At 38.5% G+C, this 25,750-nt stretch overlaps 1 protein-coding gene across 1 annotated transcript in view; it reads right to left on the bottom strand.

Moving 5' to 3' along the window:
* Nucleotides 1-25,750, bottom strand: part of Crim1 (cysteine rich transmembrane BMP regulator 1 (chordin-like)) — a 183,733-nt gene that overhangs the window by 129,765 nt on the left and 28,218 nt on the right. Inside the window, exon 2 of the mRNA XM_013013645.1 lies at nucleotides 11,699-11,872. Within this exon, the coding sequence (XP_012869099.1) occupies nucleotides 11,699-11,872 (174 nt within the window). The remainder of the gene's footprint in view (nucleotides 1-11,698; nucleotides 11,873-25,750) is intronic.

Below are 25,750 nucleotides of genomic sequence, written 5' to 3' on the forward strand. Positions count from 1 at the left end.
AGAAAGAAAGAAAGAAAGAAAGAAAGAAAGAAAGAAAGAAAGAAAGAAAGAAAGAAAGAAAGAAAGAAAGAAAGAAAGAAAGAAAGAAAGAAAAGGAAGGAAGGAAGGAAGAAAGAAAAGGAAGGAAGGAAGGAAGGAAGGAAGAAAGGAAGGAGACAAACATGGCCATCTCTTCTTGTAAGGTTAGCTCTGTTAGTCCTCAGCTGGAAGCAGAAGAAACTGCAACATTTTCTGGAGGTATATTTTTGCATGATTATGCGCATTCGGCACTGCTTCCTTAAGGATTTTTGCTTTTTCTTTTTTCTTGAAAAAAAAGTTGGAACCTGATCTCTTAATCAAGACATTAGCAAATATATAACACTGGTAAGACTGAGAAATGAAAACAAAACAAAACATTGTATCCAACAACAAACCCTATTTCAATATATAACACTGTATATGAACATTTGAAATGATCACTTTTTTGACAGAATGCAAATTCCTGCTAAAGTCACTGTGTTTGCAAACTCTATAACTATTTCACAGACCCCCTTCCCTTGCCAACCTCTACCTCATAGGAAGAACAAATATAAATTCTCTAGCTTAGACGAGTTATCCATAATCCCAGATAACAGACAAGGAATATTAATTATACTTATTTGAGTATTTGATTGGGAGCTCAGAAATGACAGCTCCTCATGGTATATACCTTCAAACTGATGGAGACAACCAGATCAGAGGCAGCTGCAGGAAGTGGGGGCTCTCAAAAACCACACTGAAAAAAGTTACAACTCTTCTCTGAAGAATTTGTCCCTGTCCAGGGACATGGTCTCTACTCATAGCCCCTTTTGCCAGCAGCTCAGAGGGGTCAGATTCTAGATCCTTTACTCACATCAGGAAAAAGCTTTGTGAGGGCCAGGTCTCAGCCGGACACAGCTGGACCAGGCAGTAACTCAGCAGCTTTGTGTGAATAGAGCACATGGAGCCTTGGGAATAACTGAGAGGTCACTTCCAGCCAAGACAGAAACCACAAACATGCGAGTCACCACTCAGGGCCACCCAACAGCATAACCTCAACCTGCTAAAGTCAGGCACTGGATCAACATCTATCTTCTCTGCAGTCCCAGCAGGTAAAAATAAAGAATTTAAGCATGGCTCCAAAAGAACACCATTTCTCTAGTTGAACTGCCAGGTATCATTTTTTTGTGGCCCCTCATTTTCTTTCTTAAATGTATATTAAGTTCCTGGTATTTAATTTTAAGATAAAACACAGATGTATAGTAAAAATGCTCATCTACATCTAGTACTCCTTTAAACAGAGTAAGAGTTAGGGGCTAGAGGACATACACAGGTATTTGGATGAAGAACATCTTGGGATAGATGGCTTGAAAGTAAAGATTTAAAGAGTTAAAACCCCAAAAATGTTATAGCAGAGAAAAGGGGAGAATCAATGAATGGTACAGAATATTAAGACATTAGAACGCATTGTTTTAGATACCAGTTTAAAAATTTGGTTTTTCTACCAATCCTTTTTAGTAACCCCAATATGGCTGAATACAATGTTCTCCTAAACCCACCCACCCATCCACCCACATTTCCTTGGCAGTAAGATACAATGTCTTTAATCGCGACTCTTTTGCTTGATGGGCACAAGAAATCACAGCTACAAGAAGGACATTGTATGACTTCCCATAGCTAAAATGCAGGTGTAATTATTCAACCCACTGCTCCTCTCCATCTGGCTATTGGCCAAGTTTCTTGAGCTTCCTGTTTTCATTTCCCAGATATTTGACACTGGCTTCCGCCTTTTGGTAGCCCTTTTTATTTTCCTTGTACCAATTATCAAAACATCCAAAACAGCAATGATTTAAAGACAATTCTCCAAAGTATAAAATACTGATTCAACCATCAATTTCAAAGTAAACTACTTATAAAGAACTTTGTCTATATTTCCTTTCCCCATGAAATTGCTGTGATTTAAAAAAAATACATTTAGATTTCAGAATTGCTTACATAGATATACATGAATGCATTTATGTGTGAATATCCATTCATATATGTAAGCATATACTATCCAAAACAGGGAAAGCATACTGATTGTCTTTACAAAAAAGAAAAGTAGAACAGCAATACAGGTTTAAAATTCCCAAACTGCCTATCTTAATTAAATATGTATAATCAAGTATCCATAAATGGCACTTGGATAAAGGGAATATGAACTGGGATCCTAAGGGAAAATGAGGTTAAATATGTTTTTTTATCACTTGCCCAAGGGAAGGGCTAGTGTTTCCAAACTTGATAAACAATGTTAAATGAATTCCTTTAAAATGTTTTTTAAAACAATTTACATGAGCAATATATTCCCAGCATAATTCACTACAGCTTTCGGATGCAACTAAGCTTAAGAAAAAGAGAATCTATGAAGAGTCATGATGATAAAGAACTTGACTAATTTATAAATTAGGAATTTGTATAAATGAAAGTCCTAAAGCAGAGAAGTCATGCAGATTGTTGGGCTTTGTAATAAACACAGAGCTTTGAAGGTAGGGTAGGAATATCATTATATACACATTATATTATCAATGTGAGTATTAACAGTAGCTTGTAAAGGCCAAAACCTTCCCTTGAACTTCATAAACCTCATTAAATGGATAGTATCCACCCAATTTCCATCCTTTTTCTGTAAGTTTTAATAGCTTCAGAAGTTTAACTAGGTAAATTGATATTTTAAAGTAGCTATATTTGGGGAGAATATATAATTAATTCTTAGTATCACTGACCCTGTCAACTAATAGTTACACTGGATTATTTCCAATTCAGCCAATACAACATTAGGAATGATTTGGGGACAATGACATCTACTACCATGCATGAGTTAATATAAGCACCCACAAAAACATCTACTGTCAAAAGTCTTAGATATATATCTACAGGTGAAATAGATAAACTGATATATTAGATATATTAGAAAAACCAATCATTTTCCCAGCATCCAAGTACCAGAATTTGTCCCTCAAGACCTGAGATGCAATGCTTCAACTGTATATTAATTTCTTTTAACATTTACTTGGAAAAGAATTATAATTGAATCTGAAGCCATTAATATTTGGGGTAAAGCCATTTGTAGACATGATTTTTTTTTTAAAGGCAATGGAAGAAGTAGCAGAAATCAACAGGGAAGAGGACTCACATAAGCACTATGTGACTGCAAGAAGGTCAAAAATTCTCCTAGAGTGTTCTGGAAATGTGGACACGCAGCCCTAGGCCAGACCTAGTGAATCAAGAATGCCTAGAAGGCTTGGTCCTTGCAAGACACCCAGGACCCCGTACCTGAGAACCTGTATGGGAGAAGAGCAGGGGTTATTGTCCCTGCACTTAGATTATGGGATAGCAGTGGGCTCCTTGCCTAACGCTTGAAACATGTACTGTAGTAAGCATGGTTGGTGGTTGAAGAGAATGCTGTGATCTCTATGAGCAGTCTTCCCAACCCCATGTGTTAAAAATAAAATAGAAACTTTTAAAGAAAAAGTTCTGTAAAAGCATACAATCTATTTCTTTTAAAGCACAAGTTACACTGTGTCCTGACAGACATTACAGATCAAGTAGTAACTCAGAGGACAGGCTGTCTTTGCAGCCTAGAGACCAAGAGAAAGGTAACAACTAAGAATAGAACTCAGCAGTCACACTTTCCTTGTATGAAATAAGGAAATTTAAAAAAGAAAAGAAAAGAAAACTAAAGGTGAAATAAACTCTCTGGATGATAGCACTTTCTTAGGGAGAACTGATAGGGTAAGTTTAAAATATAGAATAATTATCAGTTAATGTTCAAAGGTTTTTAAAACCTGAAGAAAAAAAGAAGCTTCAGACCAGAACTCTTTTGTCTCCATGTCAAAATGTGTTTAGCTTCAGGAACATGGCTATCAGACATAAAATCAAACTTCCTTTTGTTCTAGCAGCAGAAAAAAAAAAAGCAGACATGAAACCCCAAATAAACTAAGTCTTTGTTATATTACTTCTCATCTTTACTTTCTGGCTAAGGACTTGCATTTTATGTAATTTGAGAGTCTAGAATAAATGTTTTGAAATATTATTTAGGACCTTTGTAACATAACTTTAAAAAAAATCAAAAGCAAACTTCCACAGTCGATCTGCAATGTGATACAATATATGTGTCTGTACCCTTAGAGCCATTCAGAGAATGGCCCTTCAGGTGAAGACAAACCAAAGTCAAACTGGATTTAGTAGCACATAGCCTGTGTACAAAATCTTGCTGAGTTAGCACAGGAGTCAAGGCATGGACAAATAAACCATTGGAGTAGCTCTAACATGAAAGGAGCCTGTGGAGGTACCTTGGAGAATGCTGAGGGGAAAGGCTCTTTTTAGTCTATGACTACAGCCCTAAGTCTTCACTCCTTATGCAATTATTGGGTATTTTAGAACTCTTGCTTTGAACCAGCGCAAATTCCAGGAATGAGTCTGCTGGGGGCTCTAGCACTCGCTAACACTTGTAAAGGCTTTTATGAACAAGAGAGTACAAATTAGTTCATCAACCAATTAATAACCATCAATTAAAATTAGATATTCCATTTTACACTTCCAGTATCACAACTGTGAGGGAAGCTACTTTCACTAAGCTTACAGTACTAGTCCTCAGACTAAGTATTCAATATTTCCTATACCAGCTTCACCATACACATCCTTTTATGTTGCTTTTGGTGTGTTACCAATGCCAGTTCCAATGCCACTACACACATTGTTGTCACAATGATGTTCCTAAAAATGGTTCTTTTCCTCACACACAGAAGTCATCAGAACACCATACTCTCTCTGGGAGGATGACTCAAAAATCTTATCTCCAGATCACTTTTGAGTTCCAGAACTGTAACTCTTCTCTTCCCCTTACTTCTCCATAGACACCTCAAACACAGCAAAATAAACTCAGTATATACGTCATCTGTTCTCCCATAATCCATATTTGGTAAATAACACCACACCTTGACTGTTTTCTTTCCTACCAGGTCCTCTATCCATTCTCTTTTCTACTTAAGGCAGCTTTTACACTCTCCATTTGGTTCAGCCACCCAATAAATTTCTCAGAGTTGGTCTCAATTTCCAGTTCCTCCATCAAACTTTCCTTGACTTACCCAAGTTAAATATGGATATAGAACAAACTCTTACTTGTTAACAATGAGATACAGTCATCACATCCCAGTGTTTAGTTGTCCATCTTTTCTCTGTTGAGCCACAAATGAAATGCCACTGAACATGATCTCTAAATGTTGTAACCTAAAACAAAGGATTTCCTTTTTTCTTTGCATATATTAATTGTACACAGGGGCTGTACAAATATCAACTGTGCAAATATTAGTGTTATTTCCACATAGGCACATAATGTGTTTTGATCAAATTCATTCTCTTTCTTACTCTTTCTAATCCTCTCCAACCCCTCAAAGAAGTAAATTCTAAAAAATCCAAGTGTCTTCCTCCTTTTGCAGTTCCAAACAGGAGAAAATGTTATGTAACCTGTATCATTCTGGAAATCCATGTGATGTGTGAAGTAGCAAGGGCTAATATGTACGTTCAAGAACACATTTTATGACCCTCTCATAGTTCCTGGTTTGGCTAGTCTCCTCCAGGTGATAAATCAGTGTGATCGCATATTTTCCTTTTACCTCACCATCTCCTAATGAGGTTGTTCCTCTCGGTGGAAAGTTATAACTTTTCTCAGGAGTATATATATCCTGGCAATCTTCGGCACATTTACCATAGAAGTCTCCATGTTTAAATGTTAGTAAAAATCTGCATAAAAAATTACCCAAGTGACAACAGCTAGCTCTATGTGGGTGTCAAATTCGATGTGCACAAAACAAAACTCGAGTCTACTCCTTTCCCTAGTAAAGAGTATCACACATTGCTTACAACCCCAAATCTAAGAGCATTCCTCCAGTTTGCTTTCCTTCCCCATCCACATCAACTTCTGTTATTTTCAAATGATATCTCAAATTCACTTATTTATCTTCATCTCCAGCTTCTCCCTTTTATCCTATACCTCAACTACTAAAAGAACTGTGGACCCTGTAGACCTGTGGGCTGTTCCCTTCTGGCATCTCTCTGTCCCTAGTCTCTTCTGCAGCATGTTGGTCTTTTAAGCACAGACTGTTACATCTTTGCTGATAATCCATTAATAGCTATACCTACAGTCATCACGAAATCTATGTGACTCAGTAATCCACAAGGCTTCAGGTAATCCAACTTGTCCCCCTCCATTTATCCCTCCCTACATTTTGGTCATACTGAATTTTTGTTTTGTTTGGTATTTCTTTCATATGCTGAGTTTGTTCAGGTCTGTGGCTTCTTCCCTTCTCTCCCCTCAGAGTGCCACAAAGCAGTCTCCTTTCTGCAAGCAGATTCCAAGTGAACTTCTTTCCTTCAGAGAACACTTTTCTGACGTCCCTACTGAAAGCAACTTTCTCTGGTCATTTTTCCATCAGAGCATCCTAATTGGTTTCTACAGCTTTTATCATTCCATAAGTTATTTTCTTGTTCATATATGTATTGATTATGTAAGTTCCATGGGAGTAATTGCTGCATCCTCAGCAATTACTACCTACTTCTCCCTTAAGTACTCTCTGGACAAGTAAATGAATGTTCTCCTGTGTTTCGTATTCTTCAATACAGTTTTCATAACTCTAATTCTCAAATCTATTAGGATCATTATAAATTATAACGGTTCCTGCAGAAGCTAGCACTGTTTTCTATGTTGGTCCCTCTTCTGATCCACAATCCATCAATTTTACTTTTGTGACCCTCATTACAGCATATAGCAAGATCAACAGGTGGTATGGCATGGAGTTCCAGCTTTGTTATGATCAGGGTGGGATCGACTCTCTTCACCAGACTTCTTTCATGGAAAATTTACATTACTCTGACAAACTATTCAGGGATGCCAGCTATTCAGTATCCTATTTTCATTAAATTTCTGACTAGCTAATTTTATGGTGCTATGTTCATGTATTTTAGGTTAAAAAAAAACTTGGTGAAATTGGTACCAACCCTTTCCACTTTTAAACAAATACAAATAACATGTAAGAACTTTATAAAGCTAGTAATTATCAGTAGTAGCTATAAATGAATAAATGTTGTTGAAGTGTCCTTTAATGGCTTCCATACACTTTTAAAGGTCATAATTAAATAGACTTCATTTTCAGCTCAAGACCAAAGATACAAAAGTGGAGGTCTATGTTTTCTCTGCTAAAGCTACTACACCTTTTCCTGCAACTCCCCCATCAACACTTGATACCTTAATACTATAAATTTCTCTAGGAATAGTCCCCCAAAGGTAGCTTTGTCTAGTTCTAAATAATTCACCTTCCCATAAGATGCCACCACACCAGGTTGGGTTTAGCAAGACTGTGGCTTGAGGACAGTCAGGGTTAGTGCTAGGAGATATTCTCAGGACTGGGGTACCTGGCTCAGCTGGTAAGATTACTTGCCTAGCAAGTAGGAGTTCAAACCTGAGTGGCACACTGATATGGAGACACACAAGCACTTGTACACAGGCGCACACACACACACCAGTACCACCACCACCACAACGAATGTAAACATACACTGACCTTGACCACAACTTGAGAAATCTCTGGTGACTGGACAAATCCTTCTCCATACTTTCTAGAACTCATGACCTCACAAGTTGTCTTCAGCTAAAATTCCCTCTCTCTTCACTCTCGCAAAAGGATGTTACCTCCTTCTTGCTCTAGCCAAAACCTGGGTTGTGCCTGACTACTTGATGGAGAGAACAACAGCACCTGTAACATTCCTTAAAGTCTTGAGAGGACGAGGACGGCTAAGTGTCCTGTTGTGCTCAACACTACTTTAAGATCATTCTTTCTTTCTTCCTTCAAAAAGTAAAACCTTATTTGCTTGAAGCATTTATCATGAGACTGTATGCCCAGCAATGAAAGGTTGTTGCATTCACCCACAGGACCTCTTACTCAGTGCCTCTTCCCTATGACTGTTCATGCTTGGTGTCTGGTTCATCCTGGTTCACCCTGTCACCTGCCACCTCCCATGATCTTGTTCTTCAGCTCTCCTCAGCCAACTAGATCAGACACAGTCATTCTTCTGCCTCATTACAAGTAATAAAATTTTAACCCCAGTGTCCACTCTCCAGTTTCTTACTTCTCCAGGTACCTACCTGCAGTAATTCCCCACCTCATTAGGTTCTTTCCTTCACTGATCTCATCACTTACTCACTGCATTTGGCTCCCTCCCGCTGCAAACTGCACAGCTGGCCATCATATATGTTCTCTCACACAACCTTCAATCACCCCTTCCTCCTTCCCTTCTTTTCCCCTCGCTTCTACACTTAATCGGAAAAATGCAATCTAGTTATCTTTCTATCCATGCTGCATTAGAGCTAGAGAAAGATACATACACCCATGCTGGCTGGTCTCTCTTCAAACTGGTAACCACTTACACCTGTTAAGTGGGTAGCCTCCCACCCCCATCTCAACCCATCCATGTTGCCCTGCTTAATTCACTCATCCTCACTTCTGAAATATCTGTTCTACAGTTTCTTTTCCCTCCTCAATTTTCCACAGTCCTTCTCCCACCTCAAGCTCAGCCAATGACCTTTCTATAGTGCTCTGGAACACGGAAACAACTTTGATCCTCTTATTTTCCAAAGACCATTTCTTCTGAATCATTGCCTTTCTTACTTTACTGGCTTTTCCCCTTTCTGCCAGGTTGTTCTCATCATTTTTCAAATATACTGGTAGTTATTTCCATATTTTTTAAGGTCCCTTGGCTTGACAGTCTTCTGAAGCAAACACTTTATTTTTTTGGGTCTATTTTATCACAAAACATCTCAAAAGAGTTTTCCTATTTCTATTAATTGCCTATCAATCATTCATTCTACTATTTCCAGTCAGAAACTCTAGGACTGTCTTTGTTTTCATCCCTCTCTTATCTTCTAGCAGATATTGTCAATACTTCCATCAAATTGGCATGCAACCCTCTTACCTCAATATCTCTCCTGCTTCCATTCTGGTTGACACTATAAATAGCTCTCCAACAACCTCCTGGCTGCAGTATCTCCCTCGGCTAATCCACTGGGCACCGCTCCCCCAGCCCCAAGCCTGGTCTGCCTAACATTGATTTCACCATGCTCTGATTCTCTCTGCTCAAAAATCTGAAATTATTTCTTATAGCTCCTATTACCTACCAGGCTTCAGAAACTTATTGCACAATATAATTGCTTACTGTCATCTTTATTTCCTATTACCTACCAACATAAAACCCTGCTCTTTTAGATCAGCTTTCCAAGTATCGTATACATATTACACATACATCATGCAAATTCACATTTCCACATCTGATTCTTTGTCCACATTGCTCATATTATCCAAACACTAAATTGTTCAGGCTCTGTCTTCCAAAATACCTGATCATACAATTCAGGTTAACAATGAAGCTTCTATAGTATTCCAACCACTAGATATGCCATTGCTATTAATAACTTAATTATTCATAAGTATGACATAAGTTATTCTTTCTATTTATAATGTATGTTAGGGCTGGGAAGGTGGCTCAGTGGTAGAGTGCTTGCCTTATATGCCTGAAGCCCTGGGTTCGATTCCTCAGCACTACATAAGCAAAAAGAAAAAAAAAAGCTGGAAGTGGCGCTGTGGCTCAAGTGGTAGAGCACTAGCCTTGAGCTGAAGAGCTGAGGGACAGCGCCCAGGCCCAGAGTTCAGGCCCCACGACCGAATCCCTTCCCCCCCCAAAAAAATGTATATTAGAATGTAGGTAGGATTTTTCCTTCAAAACTATTTCTCAGAAAAAGGGACTCCCCAAATCCTGAATTCTTACCAAATTACCATAATGCACAATGTCTTATTTTGAAGAATAGAGCATTTCACCTTAAATGACCTCAACCAATTTTACTTTTAAATTATAGAGGTCATCTGTGAAAAATGCATAAAAAATTTAAAAAAAACAAAGAAGATTAGATGCAGTAAGATATCACAAACAGAATCACTTTTTTTTAAAAAAATCAATAAAGTTCATCTTTATGTTGCAAAGATCAAAAAGATGCTAATGCTACTGTCCAACTTTTACGTGAATAGGAACTATGTTTGGAGACATCACTTCCTGTGCATCATACTTAAGGCATGCCACATCTTAACAGCTTAGATGACTGTGAAAAGGGTCTGCTCAGGAGCATGGTGTTAAGTGGCCGCAAAGATACTTAAATGAAAACAGTAACAGCCAAAGCAAGTATGAGGCACTGGAGATACTTGAACAAAATGCAGTGAAATGTGAGAATGGCAAAAAGCAACAATTCTTCACTGCTATATTATTTCATAGAAAGTAACAAAAATATGTATGCAGAGGTAAATTAACCATTTAAATAGTCATGTGACCACATCATCCATATCCCAGCTCCTATAGTAAAGTTGGCAAAATATGCTTGGAGAATGAGAAGCGAGCAAAGGGCAGCTGAAGGATAGAACAGCATTAGGTACCGAGTGCTTTGGCTTAGAACCATGGTGCGACTATGAGAGTCTGCCATAGTCAAGGCTTGCAATTTATCCATTGTGTGGGAGTTCAGTTTCCCAGTGTTTAAATTCAAGGACTGTATTATCTGTTGCTAAGACTTTTCACCTTTCAAGTTTTAGTTCTATTGTAGCAAACTGTAAAACAGCTCATATCACCAGGCTTCATTTAGCTCTTTACCTCTTAATCATTCAGCAGCATTGGTAAATACAAAGAATGAGGTTATTTGAAAGGTTACTGTAAACTTCTTATTTTTATTACCATTTAATAGAACTTATAAATAATACATATTCACAAACATCAGTCCTTCTCAACTGCCCTATCAGCTTGACTTGTACCTTGTCAGTTCTTAGTATTCTAAACCATATTACCAACCTTTCCATCTTAGAATGCCATTATTATAGAGGTAAAAAAAAATATATATATATATATTTAAGAATATTTCATCAGTACTCTATTTCCCCATTCTCTAAGAAGAAAGTGGGGCTAATGCTGCTGTGGAACATGGCTTGATACCCAAGTCCAGGACATCTGCCTTGTTAATATTGGTTCTAAGCCACAGTAACGAGCTGTAGTTATTCTACTTGGACTTACTATGGCTATGAGGCATATTTCAAAGTTCTCAACCTGTTTTCAGGTTGCAATTTTCCTAATATTTTACCATAATTTCAGAATGCTTCCTAGAGATGAAGTGGCTCATGACTCATCTACATCTATGTGATTCCTGTCTCTGACAAAATCAGCCTAAGTCTTCAATATAAATGCACTCTTCTCTTGAGTCTTCAAAAGAGCCTCTCAATTTCGCCAGATGAGCAGTCTTTCTAATTAGCAAAATCCTCAAAGAGCATCAGCCTACGGTCAATCAAGCAGAATGGACATAGTCAAAACAGATGCTGCTCTCAAGTGCAGGCCTTGTCATCCATTATGCATAGGTGACCCAGGCTGGCTGGCACAAGCTGTACTACTCATGCTACCACAGCGACCATCCCATGCTCCTGAGCAACACACACACACACATACACAACATCGCATCAGTACCTGAATACACACACTTGGTCTATCTCAAGATTCTAGAAACCTCCAAGCTCTGTGGGCTCAGCTCCAAGTCAGATTACAATGCTCAAGTTTATAAATCAACTGTTACAAAGTGAATGCTTACCTTCAATTCTCTTTAAAGCTGAAAGGCACATATCCTTCCTTGGAAACTCAAAGGGGTTGTTGCAGGTTCGAATGGTGTCACATTCACATTTCCCATTGATTATATTGCAGCCAGAGATAAGATTTTCATTGCATGGTTCAAAACCAAGCAGCTGATCATCATCCCAGTTCTCATCTGTAAAACAATTACCCACAGAACATTTGCTTGCTACTTCATTCAAAGGCCCGCTTGAGAGTCAAAACACTAAGGGCTCTCATGATGATATTTAACTTTAGCACCTCAATTTGTGAAAGTCAGTTGGATTAAAATTGTACAAAGGAATAAGCTTCAGTGCCTGATAATCAATGAGAAGAACAAAATACAGACATACATGTAGACACTGCATAAGAATATAGTTGTCTGTTCATGATAAAAATCCACTACTACAACTGCTGTGATTTTCCTCAAAAGAAGTAATATTAAACACAGCTTTCTTTTTCCACATTCAACAAAATTGTTACAGTCACATTTACACATCTACAAAATTATTTTTAAGCTACTATTTTTCTTGCAGAGACCAGCTTTGGGTTTAAAATAGTTTTTTAACTTAATACATCAAGGCCGCTTAAAAAAAATTAAAAACAAGACACTGACCAGAGAGCCAAGAAAGATCCAACAGAAGAGATCCGCAGTGCATTTCAGGACAGATTACTAGGGTCAATACTCCCCACAACAAAGATAGTAACAACCTCAACCCTAAAGGTGATGGCTGAGTTAGGGTCAGAGGTTACAACACTCATGCTGAGATCAATTTGTGTGCTCATAATAAATAAGCCACATGTAAAAATCAGGTTTCCTGGAATCCAGCTCAGAAAAACACAAGAAGCAGGCTTTGAGTCTTAGTAATATTCCCCAGAATGGAAAGATCAAGTATCAAGAAACTAGACTACTTCTCTTTACAGATAGATCCCTAGAACACTGTACACATGTTTACCCCTCCTCTTCACATTATCTTGAAAAGATAGATAAAAGTTATCGCATCTGAACTGGGGGCTGACTACTCAATAGGAAACAGATTTCTTTTTTTGGGGGGGGGGAATCTAGTCATGGGGCCTGAACTCTGGGCCTGGGTGCTGTCCCTCAGCTCTTCAGCTCAAGGCTAGTGCTCTACCACTTGAGCCACAGCGCCACTTCCGACTTTTTTCTTTTTTCTTATGTGGTGCTGAGGAATCGAACCCAGGGCCTCAGGCATGCAAGGCAAGCGCTCTACCACTGAGCCACCTTCCCAGCCCAGCAAACAGGTTTCTGATAACCACATCTGGAGAGAATTTTTTAATTGAGAAATCTAAAACCTGTTACACTAAAGCAGGAGGGATACAAGCCATCCTAAGAATGTGTTTTCTGGCTGGGGTGCGCCTCAGTGATAGAGCTCTAGCCTACAGGTGTGAGGCTCTGCAGGAGAACCCCAGCAAGGGGATTTGTTGTCATGGAAGACAGGGTAAACCAATAGCATTCATTTTTATAGTGCTAATGTTTACTTCTGGTATCACGTTCAATGCACAACATAGGCAAGACTGCTTTCTCTTACTGAAATAATTTTCTTGCCCAGGAGTCTTTAAAAGGACTTTAATTACAATACAAAATGCTTCAGGGCAATTCTTTGAGGAGGGAGGAGAGAAAAATCTCTGTTTTTGATTTCAGGAGATCAGGCTCACTTACATGATCAAAGACTGGCTTTGGGTAAAATGATTATCTTTTGGTTTCAAAGTCTGAACAGAAATACAAGTAATCTGTTTTAAAATGTGCTTTCCTACTTAGCCTGGTCCTCAGAAGTAACATGTTTATAATAGGTAAAGAAACAAAATTCCTATCTTGGAGGTAACTAAAATTATTGAAGTATTCTGAAAACAATAAGCTGAACATAGGAAAAATGGTATCTGTTCTTCAGTCATGACAGAATGGTGCAGTGCATCTAAGTGGCTTATAATTTCTGTTTAGTTGACATAACTGTTCCTAGTCCAACTGTTTTAATACAGTTCAGTGAAATTTGTCATGAAGGGCTTCTTGTGCCTGTACATAATAATTCGTAATTCAAAGACAGTTCAACCCTAGTCATTTCAAAACTTCTAAGAAATTCAAGTAATTGTTGAATCACTGGAAAACTGCTTTGTTTTTTCATGTTTCTGAGAAGAAACATTTATTGCTGATTTTTACACATATGTGCAGTATTACCAAATTTAGTTGATTCTACCACTATTGTGTTTTTTCTACAATTAACACTCCCATTATAAGTGGAACTTCCTGAAGTTACCACCCTTCTGAGATACTGCTGAGTCTCCCTGAAATTAGTTTCCCTTCCTGTCCCTCCACTTCATTCCCTAATTTCCAGAGTCATCTTCCTCACAAAACAAACCCATTCAGTGGGTCTCTCATCAAGAAAAAAATGTGCCAGCTTTTTGTTGAATAAGGGGTTCTTCACAATAAGAATGTACCTTTCTCTATAAGCTCTTCTACCAATCCCTCTCATGTTCTAATGCTATAAGCCATAGGACATACAATTGCTACTACACTTTGCTCTCGAAGTACTATTAGTTCTGAATACCTCCTTCCTCTCATAGTTCATACTTGTCTTTGAAGACCTGGACCAATGTTGAGAAGTCTTTCCAGCCACCCCTGGAGAACGAGCTGTTCCATCCTCTACCCTCCTGTAAACATTTGCACAGACTCCTGACCGGTACTGTATTGCTTTCCGTTAAGCTAAACTTCCCCAAAGGTTAGAGTCTTCATAAGCAGAACCAGAATCTTTCTCATCCAATCATGGATTCCTTTTACTCCAACACTTAGTACAGCATCACACACACACACACAAACACAAACACACATACACACACACATTATTGGTATGTCAGTACTGTTGTCTGTGCTTTTTTCTTTTAATAAAGAAGTGCTTTGTTTTAAAAATGTATGTGTAGCATGCACCTCCATGTTTATTGCAGCACTGTTCACAATAGCTAGGATATGGAAACAACCCAGATGCCCCACCACAGATGAATGGATCCAAAAACTGTGGTATGTATACACAATGGAATATTATGCAGCCATTAGAAATGACAAAATAATGACATTTGCAGGAAAATGGATGGAGCTAGAAGAAATCATGTTGAGTGGGGTAAGCCAAGAGCAAAGAGACAAATGGTACATGGTCTCCCTGATAAGTGGATGTTAAATCCAAAATGTTAGGTGATGTGACAAAATTGACAGGACTTAAGAAACAAAGAACTCCCACTCATCTGGTCAAACCACTACTAAATAACCCCATGCTGCTGATCACAGGTATGGTGTATATGTGTACACCGTTATATGTTATAGACCGTGATAGACAATTTGCTCCAGGAAAGTTAGAATGAGTTTGTGACTTTAAATGAGCATCACTATCCCATAATACTGTGAAACTTGGGAAATTATGTAATCACTTAATCACAAAAAAAAAAAAACACCAGAAAACTAGAAGTAGCAATGGCTCAAGTGGTAGAGCATGGGCCTTGAGCTGAATTGCTCAGGGACAGCTCCCAGGCCTACAGCTCAAGCCCCACGACTGACAAAAAAAAAAAAAAAGGGAGAGAGATCTTTCATGCTTTTGTTTCTAACATATTTATAAGATTATGTCTTTGTTGCTTTGTATGTCCCTCCCCCACGGTATAACCCCTGTTTCACTATATATGATGTTGGTATATGTGGAGGGGAAGGGAAAAAACAAATCGTTAAAACAGGGATACAGGAGGACCCATTGCAACAATGAGACGTACAAGTCGTTATGTCGAAAAATGAACTTTACAACTTTGGTGTGGTGGTGGGGAGAATGCGAAGGGATGGGAAGGGGAAACAAAGGAGGAGGCTACAATGCTTGATAAGAAATGTACTCATTATCTTGCCCATGTAACTGTAACCCCTCTGTACAGTATTTTCACAATAAAAAATATGTTTATTAAAAATGTACAAAAAAGAAGTAAATAAAGTAAGAAGAAAGTTACTTTAAAAATGTATGTATAGAATATCATAAGAAACTGTATGTCTCAAGATAATATAAAGAATGTTTAAATAATGCAAATCTTATTTTAAAAGCTCATCATTGAAGCACTGTGTGAAATACATATATTTAAAGATCCACTTGGGCATAAAGGTACATTTTTCACTGAGTACCATCTGTCAATAGTCTCTTTCCCAGTTCAGCTTTAAGACTGCAATTTCTTATCACCTGGCTGCCACCAACAGTCCTTCCAAGAAGCTCGCCTTCAGAGTCAAGCTATTTTCACTGCCAAATGCTTTCCCTCACAACCCCACAGGAGAAGGACTGCCCCAAATGTAGACTAAGAACTGAAAGTCAATTGCCCTGGATGACCTCTCTGGCTCTATACTGTTTTCTGCTTCTTTCTCTGCAGAATCATTGATGGCAGAAGAGACACAGGTAAGACTATTCCCCTGGGAATGCCATCACCACCTTGACCATCCACGTAGCGCCTCTACTTGAAGCCAGCAATATCATATAAGATTGATTCTCTTTCACTGCATGAGAGGAAAACAATTCTCTGGTCCCTCCAAATCAATACTTTGTTTTTCTTCTTGGGGAGTAGTTCTCTTAGCAACAACTCTCTTACAGGATCAAGAACAACATGCTTTTGAGACAAATGCTTTTATAGCTTTCTATTACAGAACATTATACTTTAAAATAATTTAACAAAATATCAGCATGAATTTTTTAAAAATTTAATTAAATTCAATCAAATCATACACTTATCAAATCTGAGTAAATCTAAACCCAAGACAGGTTGAGTATTCCTTTTCCCAATGCTTGGTACCAGAAATGTTTCAAACTTCAGTTTTTTGGGGATTTTTTGGGGGGGTCCGGTTGTGGAGCCTGAACTCTGGGCCTGGGTGCTGTCCCTCAGCTCTTCAGCTCAAGACTAGCGCTCTACCACTTGAGCCACAGCGCCACTTCCTGCTTTTTTTTTTTTGCTTATATGGTGCTGAGGAATCAAACCCAGGGCCTCATGCATGCAAGGCAAGTGCTCTACCACTGAGCCAACTTCCCAGCCCCTAAGAGGTCATATTACATCAATGCTAAAAAAATTTTGGTATCAGAGCATTTCAGATTTCGGATTTAGGGACGTTCAACTTAAAGTACTGGATAGTAGTTGGCAAATTCTATTTTTAAATCTCTATAAAGCAAAAGATTACGGTTCTGCTTTTCTGACATAGTGTCTGATATCTCTGGAAAAACAGCAATAATTAGAGGTGACATTGTTCAAAAAGAAATGTACTCATTAACTGACTTACGAAATGGCATCCCCTATGTACATCACCTTTATAATAACAATAAAAATTAAAAAGAAAAAATAATTAAAAAACAATAGTTTAAAGCAGGAGTATATCCCCTTAGAACGAGTAGGGTTTTTCCCCCTGGTAGTCTCTAGTGGTAAGATACAGCATCCCCGGCAGAAAAATACTTCTGCAAATCTATTTTTAAAGTTTACAAGTTCTACAAAACAACAAGATTTCCCTAAATATAAAGCACAATAACCGTAATAACCTCACATACAAATTCAAATCGATGCATGCCCAAATACATGGGTATTAGAGGGGAAAATTAGGTATGTGTAACTGCTAATCCATCATCTCCACTCAAGATAGCTTAGAAAACAGGGCTTTCAATTACTTCCTGTGCACTCCCCACTTCATCCCACATACCATTAATAAAACGCATAACAACGGGCTGAAATGTAACAGAATTAATAACCCATACTGCTTAAGGGAATCTGCTTTAAAAAATTAATTGCTTAATTCTCAGGTTCACTTACCACTGTAGAAACAGTGCCATTGTTCCAAAGTCACAGAGAGAAAAAAGGCACTAAAATATTCCCACTATTATGGAAACAATTTTGACCTTCTGTGTCACCTGTTGGAGCATCCCAGAGGTCTGTAGCCCACACTTGGAGAAGTGCTGCTCTAAAAAGCTTGCATGTCCTCTGGGTACAAATGAGCCCTAGTTGCAAAGATACTGGTCTGGGAAGTAGCAAAAACATGCTGAATCACAAAATATAAATGGCTGGTGAATGGTTAATATGTAACTGGTTAATGTGAAAATGGTATCCATATGTATATAAAGGAAAAGTTGAACTGCTTATTTTTTGGTGATTTTTCCAGAACATTTGTGTTCTAGAAAGTGTTCTGGAATACACACACACACACACTCAGAAACAAGTTTGGGTTTTTTATTTACAATTAAAGGAAAAGTGTTAGCAAGATATGAAGACCTGAAGCTGATACTGATATTTTTTAATTGCATTACTAGAAAAAGAAAATGAATGCTCTATTAGCTTAAATTTTCACCATCTTAAGCAATCTAGGGAAATTTCATACACAAATGAAAAAGCTAGAGATGTTACATTCTGTGTAACAAGGAAAGACATGATTCTGAATCTTGAATTTAATTCTGATAAAACTGATCTACAGCTGGGTGCCAAGGGCTCACACCTGTAATCCTGGCTACTCAAGAGGCTGAGACCTGAAGATCATGGTTCAAAGCCAGCTGGAGGAAGAAAAGTCCATGAAACTCTTATCTCCAATAAACTACCCAGAAAAGGCCGGAAGTAGCATTGTGGCTCAAGTGGTAGAGTGCTCGCCTTGAACACAATGAGGTTCAGGGATAGATCCAGAGCCTGAGTTTAAGCCTCAGGATCAGTAAACAAAAACAACAACAACAACAAATTGATCTCCATAAGTGACTATCTTTGGGCCCCTGACCTGAGAGACAGCAGAATGAGCTAAGCGTGTAAGGATGAACAGAGAATGGGCTGCTGGGCAAGAGCCAGGTGCAGTGTACCCATGTCAGTATTTTTGATTTTGGTTCTTAAGAGTTGATATTTATCCCTACATACATGGTTCCACAGGTTCCACTGACCTGGTCTAACCCTGTTTTTCCCAATACTCTTATTTTTAGTGCAGTGAGCAGTTTCACAGAATGTGAGGTGAGGGATTTATTTAATAGCAAACATGTCAGGACAAAGCAAAAACACTGTTCCTCAGCCTGAAGCCTGAATAGCCACTGATTCAGTCCCTTGGCCTGGACTCTTTGTACTGCATAGAAGTATTTCCTGATACTCTTAGTGATGACAAAAATTCATTCCTTCTATGTTTGACATAAAAGATTGTAAATGCATAGACTAGTAAGAAAGACATTTCCATCCTGGGGTAGGAAAGAGAGCATACTGGGAAAGAGGAAGAGATAAAGGTTCTGTTTGAGAGGAGAGCACACACTGCCCAGGTGTTCCTGGAACCTGCCCGGATTCAAACTCTGTGCCCATCCAAGTATTTTTCCCTCTATCTGCTCCTGTCTGAATTGACACCAGCCTGGAATAGAACACTACACTTCCTGAACAGAAGGACAGTATGGTCCATCTGAAATTTCTTCCTTCTTGAAGGTAGAAGACATTTTTATACTCAGAGCCCTACCTTGTACCTGCTTAGGCTAATGGAGTTTACACCAAACCAAGGGACAGCTGCACACCATTGTGCAACAATCCACTTACCAGAAATACACTAGAACAGATATTAAAAAGCAAGAAACAAATTCAGGATACACACACAGAAGCTCACAGTAATGGAATTCTGTTGGCAGAGGAGAGGCTTCTGGGAATATATATCAAATTAATTCTTCAGCTGTTCACATATCCCTGTGGCTACGGTAAGATGCAAATAAGTAATACTGGTATCTCTTTTTATGCCAGCCTAGAAACTCCAGAGTAATGTAAAATTGCTGCTCTCCACAGCCCCAGCTCCCAGCTGGCTGCTATCAGGCATTCAGTTCTGCTCTAGGAGGAAGCTAATGCAGTGAGCTTCATTCTCTCTGCTTCAAGCTTAAGCCGATGTTCTAAAGGCTGGGGTTCCCCCTCCCTCTCTTCCTGTGCTGTAATCTGTGCAAAGCAGGAGAGGTGAATTCGTGGTTGTCGGCGGAGATGACTTCTGTTACAAAAATATGTATCACAGGCATTTCCACGAAGTAAAACCATGTTAGGTGTAATGTAACTACACATTAGAGTAGACAAAGCCAGATAAAACAATGGCAGTGGTCACATGCACGCACTTGCGCACGCACACACACATACACACACACAAATAAATACCTGAATGTCTAAAAAAAAAACCCTAAACATTTAACAAACAACATCGATTTGCCTTATATCAGATGAAAATAAAGCAATACTTCTGCTCCAATTTACTAAATAAAAAATAAACCAAATGATTAGCATGTTCCATTTTTATATTAGTCATCACACACCTCAGCAATAAAACTAACAGAGAGCTAGAAATGAAGTATTGATGTAAATTCATTCATTAAGGGTTTTTTTTTCCTTTCAATTGTGCACTCTTCAAAGAGACATTGGTATCCACTGTGCAACAAACACTAAGCCAGTGCTAATGCCTCCAATACCAGGAAGGAAAATTTGACAGTATGAAGTGCCACCATTTTAGCAAGAATCATGCCAACTATGTGAATATAATTTTCCTAGGATTCTCAGAAAAAAAATGGCTGAAGGAAGCATTGTAAAAATCTAGGTAAAATACTCCATCCAAGGCGTTTAACACTGGGTTCCAACTGTTTAATCACTAACAGGAGATAGCATGAACAACTCATGAGGTCCCTTTAGATTTTATCCTCATGCTTTGGTCATGCAGTGACAACTATAGAAGCAGTATTATTACATAACTGTCTCACTGGGCACCAGTGGCTCACAGCTGTAACCCTAGCTACTCAAGAGGCTGAGATCTAAGACCTGTGGTTCAAAGTCAGCCTAGGTGGGAAAAGCTGTGAGATTCTTTTCTTCAATAAACTACTAAACAGACAGAAGTGGAGCTGTGGCTCAAGTGGTGGAGCACTAACCGTGAGTGAAAAAAACTCAGGGGCAGTATAGACTCTAGGAGTTAAATCCCCAGGACAGCACCCTATCTTCCCAAAAATAATCGCTACTGTTGCTGGTATACTGGTATATTTGGACACTTCTGTAATAAAAATGTATTTTTAAATGGCAAGAGTTTATAAGACGACTTATCAACTACTTAAAAATGATAAACAATGGGACACATGTCAAAGTTGATTGGACCCAAGTAAGTCACTGTTTAAAGGGAAATTTCACAGGACATAATAAAAATTAATGAGCTAAGTATTCTATTTGAAGAAGTTGTGCAGAAAAGAGCAAATCCAAAGAAACAAGAGCAAGGGAAAAAATAAAAAGAGTAAACGCAACAGTAGTGGTTAACAGAATTTTAAATAAAAGAACCCAACTGATTCTTCTAAAAGATAAAGGCATATCACAAATGGTTTAACAGCTTTAAGGACAACCAATTATCCACATTATTTGGAAATGTATTTTTTTTGCAATTAGTTCCTCTAAAATGGTTTTATCAAGAAATTACTCGAAGTAAATCATTAAATGGTTATATTTCTAAACTTGGGTATTTAAATGCTCATTTAAAATTTTTCTGGCTACAATTAGTTTGCACTTTATAGTAGAACTCACATATCCTCTGCTCTGACAATGAATTCCTATTTTTTTTAAAGTAAAACCTCAAAATCTTCTCTATTGGCCTATGTCTGAATTGAGATGGACTGGCCTTCTCTTCAGCTACATGCTGAAGTAATATTAAGTAATGTTATCCCTCTGAGCATAAAATGTCAATTTAAACATCTAACTGTGTTTATCCTGCCTCAAAGAATATCAGTTGTCAAATGTACTGCTGCTTGATTAATGAATCTTGGTTGAGGGAAAAAAATGGAGAAGCGCGGATTGTTTTTTATTTCACTTCTTCATCACATTATTTTCATAAGCTATCTTTAGCTGCCAGGTATGACTTGATCCCCGACAGAGGTGTTTCACTATAAGTAATTCCCAATGAAAAATGTTTTGAGTATAGCACCAATCTTAAGGACATAAGAGTTGCAAAACAATGATGTGTGAAGTCCATCATCTGGTCTTTCAAGTCCTTGGCATGGAACAGATTCCACAATACTTTCTCAGCCTCCTGACTTTCACACCTCCCCATTCCTCCAGTAATACTGACATGTATTCCCCTAAATGACCCTCATTGCTTCATAACACCATGGCGGTGTACAAGCTACTCTCTACCCAGAAAGTTTCTTTCCATTGGCTTTAGAAACTCTTCCATTATAAACCTCTCTCCTATTCCATATACCAAAAGGACTGAATTATGTCTTAGTTCCTCCACAGGACTTCTGAAATACATCTATTAAAATTATTTTACTACGGCAGTATAATGAAAGTGCTCTTCTAATTTTCTCTACTAGAAAGTGGCCTCTGTGATGTCAGGGATATAGTTTTCCTCTTTGCAAAATAACCATCTGTAGAAGGAATTAAAAGGAACCTGAAAAAGGTGGGAAGGGATTAGACAAGTAGGTGCTCATTTGAGCAAAGCAAGATGAATCTTTAAGGCTCAACCTTTTTCTGTCTGAAAAGGGAATTTGGTGTAGAAAATGTCAGATATTTGGAAATAACATATTTGGACCTCACTCTTCCTACTTTTGAAGTATTAACACAAATTTAAGTTTTCTTTTAACATCAACAGGGTACTAACCAACAATACCTCATATCTTTATTTATGACATGTCAAATGAGTGAATATGCCTCAAACATTTTAGAGAAATAACAAACTATTTTATCACCTTGTCTGTCACTTTTGAATATCACAGCATTAGATGATAGCACACAAGATAATGCTTCTTGCTAGAACGGTACTTGTGTAATGAATAATGCACCGTACCATTTTATAAATATTAATGTATTTCTAAACTAAAAATCTGTTAGTCAAATATCCAAGTGCAACACAGAAGACTAGATCCGGGAATTGCATTCATCCAAAAGTGTAAACTACTACAGTGAAAAGAAATGTGACCAGAACTTCAAACAACAAGAACACGAAGAAGATACTCTAGAAATAAACACTATGGAGTATATAAATTTCTTGTCATAGTAGCTGCATAGTCAGCAAAGATTAGCAAAACACATTTCAATCCTTGAGACAAATCTGGTGATAACAGCTAACACTTATTGAGCACCTTCTATGCGTCAAGAGACTGGACTAAATGCTTCCCAGGGATTAACTTGTTTGGCTGAGAAGCTGAGTCAAAGAAGCCTAAATTCTATCACCAGACAGGTGCTATCTGGAATTAAGGACACAGAGGAGTGAGATCGCTGGGCAAAGCTTCAAGTTCTAGGTGATGCTGAAGACCTTGAGCATCAGGACAAAAACAAGGACAGGAACACCACTAACTTTCATTCTGTAGGGCTCATCTCCAGGAAATATGACCTGAGGCCCATTGCAGATCATCCTTTAACCTTGGAGACAGGCAGACAGACTTTGCAGCCAAGACAAACCAAGCTGCAGGCGCATCTTTGGAACCATCAGGAAAACAGAAAAACCAATAATATAAACACTATCTCAAGTCTTCTACTCTCCAGGAAACAAGAGCTTCTTTGTTAAAACAAACAGTACCTTCCCATAGAGCTAGACTTCTGAGGAGTAATGATTTTTAAAAGGTGTAATGATCTGTAAGTAGCATTAAGGAATCTTTTCAGGATTATAACTTTGTGAAATCAGTCAGCAATTGTTCTGTAAGGAATGTTTTTACAAAATCAACTTCAGCTTGCTGTCAACTTTTTTACCTTAATAATTTATCTAAATTTTCCAAAAAAAAAAAAAAAACACCACTAAGTGGAATATACTAGGCAAAGAATGCTATTCCAACAATTGTATTTCAAACTGATCCTTATCATGAACCTAATGTTGCTCTGCAAACAAGTTTTTTCCTTAAGTATTTTGACTAAATACTCAAATTTGGAGGACAGTGGTAGAATGCTTCTCTAGCATATACCAAACCCTGGGTTCAATCCCTAGCACTGCATAATAAAAAACAATATGCCAAACTTGGGATCTTTTTTTATTTGGGGGTAAAACAAGTTTTTTCAGTGTTTCTTCCCACTTATGTCCCCCACACAATTGCTATCAGGTCCCAGCCACAAAATCCAATTTGCTAGTAATGCTCGATGAACAGTGTTTTGTGCCTAAGTATACGATTTCCTACTGTTACCCAGATTCATCCTCCGTGGAAGTCTGATGTGAATGAACAAATCTGTATTCTCCAAGCATCTGTTTATGAGGGCAACAGTGCTGTAAATTCAATATGAGAACCACAGCAAAGAATGGACTGTTAGGAAATCTCAGCACCACAGGGCCTGCCTGAAACATTGACTTTAAAAACATAAAGATCCCTAAAATTCATTGTGAAACTCTCCAGAAATAAGGAAATGAAGATTAGGGGGCAATGAAAAGCAAGACTCTTGCCTTAAATTTATGTCAAGGAACGAGTATTACTATCTTGGGAAAAGTATGATTTACATGCCAGTGACTCAATCCCTTAAAAGCAAATGAAGTAAGCTATATAAACAAATGTAATAGGGCAAGATTTTTTTTTTTTTTGGTCTGGTCGTGGGCCTGAACTCTGGGCCTGGACACTGTCCCTCAGCTCTTCAGCTGAAGGCTAGCGCTCTACCACTTGAGCCAAAGCACCACTTCCAGCTTTATCTTTCTTTTTTTGCTTATGTGGTGCTGAGGAATCGAACCCAGGGCCTCATGCATGCAAGGCAAGCGCTCTACCACTGAGCCACCTTCCCAGCCCCAGGCAAGATTTTTAAAAGCCAACATATCTGAAAGACAAATGTATACATTTCTCACAAAACTTGAGTTTCCTTTATGTAATCCTGTAGACTCTAAACCTAAGAGATGGCCAGCTCCAAATCTCCAGCTACTCAGTTGGGGGGGCCTCAGAGATGCCAGCACAAACCAGGCCAAAAGCTCTAGTCTACTTCTCTGCTGCTCAGGAAGCCAGGCAAAATGCATACTGATAAGTGAGGCTAGGGCTGCATCTGAACCCACAAAAATTAGGCTGAGGCTTTTGTTCATCCCCAGCTGATGCTCCAGTTACTTTCAAGTGCAGGCTCTAGACCTTGGCACTGGTTCCTTCTACCAGTAGCATCTCTGCAAGCCCCCAAGTTTGTGTATGGCTCACACACTTATTCTTTAGGTCTAAGTTCAACCTCATTATCACAGCGGGATCTCTACAGATCACTTTCCTGCAAATGCCAACCAGACACCACTGCTGCAGTCCCTGTCATCCCTCCTGCTTTTTCTAGCATGTGTTGTGCTTCAGCTACTAATTTTTCTCTCTCCAGGTTGGTTGAGATTTTAGTTTCTATCGTTCAAATTTGGGATTTTGCAAACAGGTCAGCACACAGTAGGCCCTCCAGAAATAGTTACTAAACCCATTATTCCCCCTAAGTAACTGTATTTTCACTTCAGAGAACCTTTATGGAGTCCATTCCTCTGCTTTGAAACACTCTTCCAGTTCAACTAGAAAGCTGCAGCCATTCTATCCAATTTAAATGTCTCTTCTTCAAAGAAGTTTGACTTTCTTCCATCTACTCCTCTTCCCTTTTCAGCATATCCACCCTAAACCCCCACCTACCTTGATGTACTGAAACTATTTCTTTACTTATAGCTATACTCTGCTTCTTAGAGCACAAACTGCTTTCCTTTGTCACTTCTAGCCCCAACCCTATTGAGGTGGGTAAATGCCACACAGTGGGTTGCAATACCCATTCCTCAAAGGAGTAAGGGTTGGTAAACCCATTTAAGTTGACCACTGAAGTACTGACATTCTTCATTAATACCACAGGGAAGCCAAGAGCTGGTGGCTCATACCTGTAATCCTAGCTACTCAGGAGGCTGAGATCTGAGGATCATGATTTGAAGCCAGACCAGGCAGCAAAGTCAGTGAGATTCTTATTTCCAATTAACCAAAAAAGCTGGAAGTGGAGCTGCTGTGACCCAAGTGGGAGAGCACTATCCTTGAGCACAAAATCTCAGGGTCAGTGCCCAGGCCCTGAATTCAAGCCCCAGCACCTGCATGCATCACTACCATCACTACCACCACCACCACCACCA

Source organism: Dipodomys ordii, unplaced genomic scaffold, assembly GCF_000151885.1.
Source record: "Dipodomys ordii isolate 6190 unplaced genomic scaffold, Dord_2.0 Scaffold20, whole genome shotgun sequence".
Taxonomy (NCBI): domain Eukaryota; kingdom Metazoa; phylum Chordata; class Mammalia; order Rodentia; family Heteromyidae; genus Dipodomys; species Dipodomys ordii.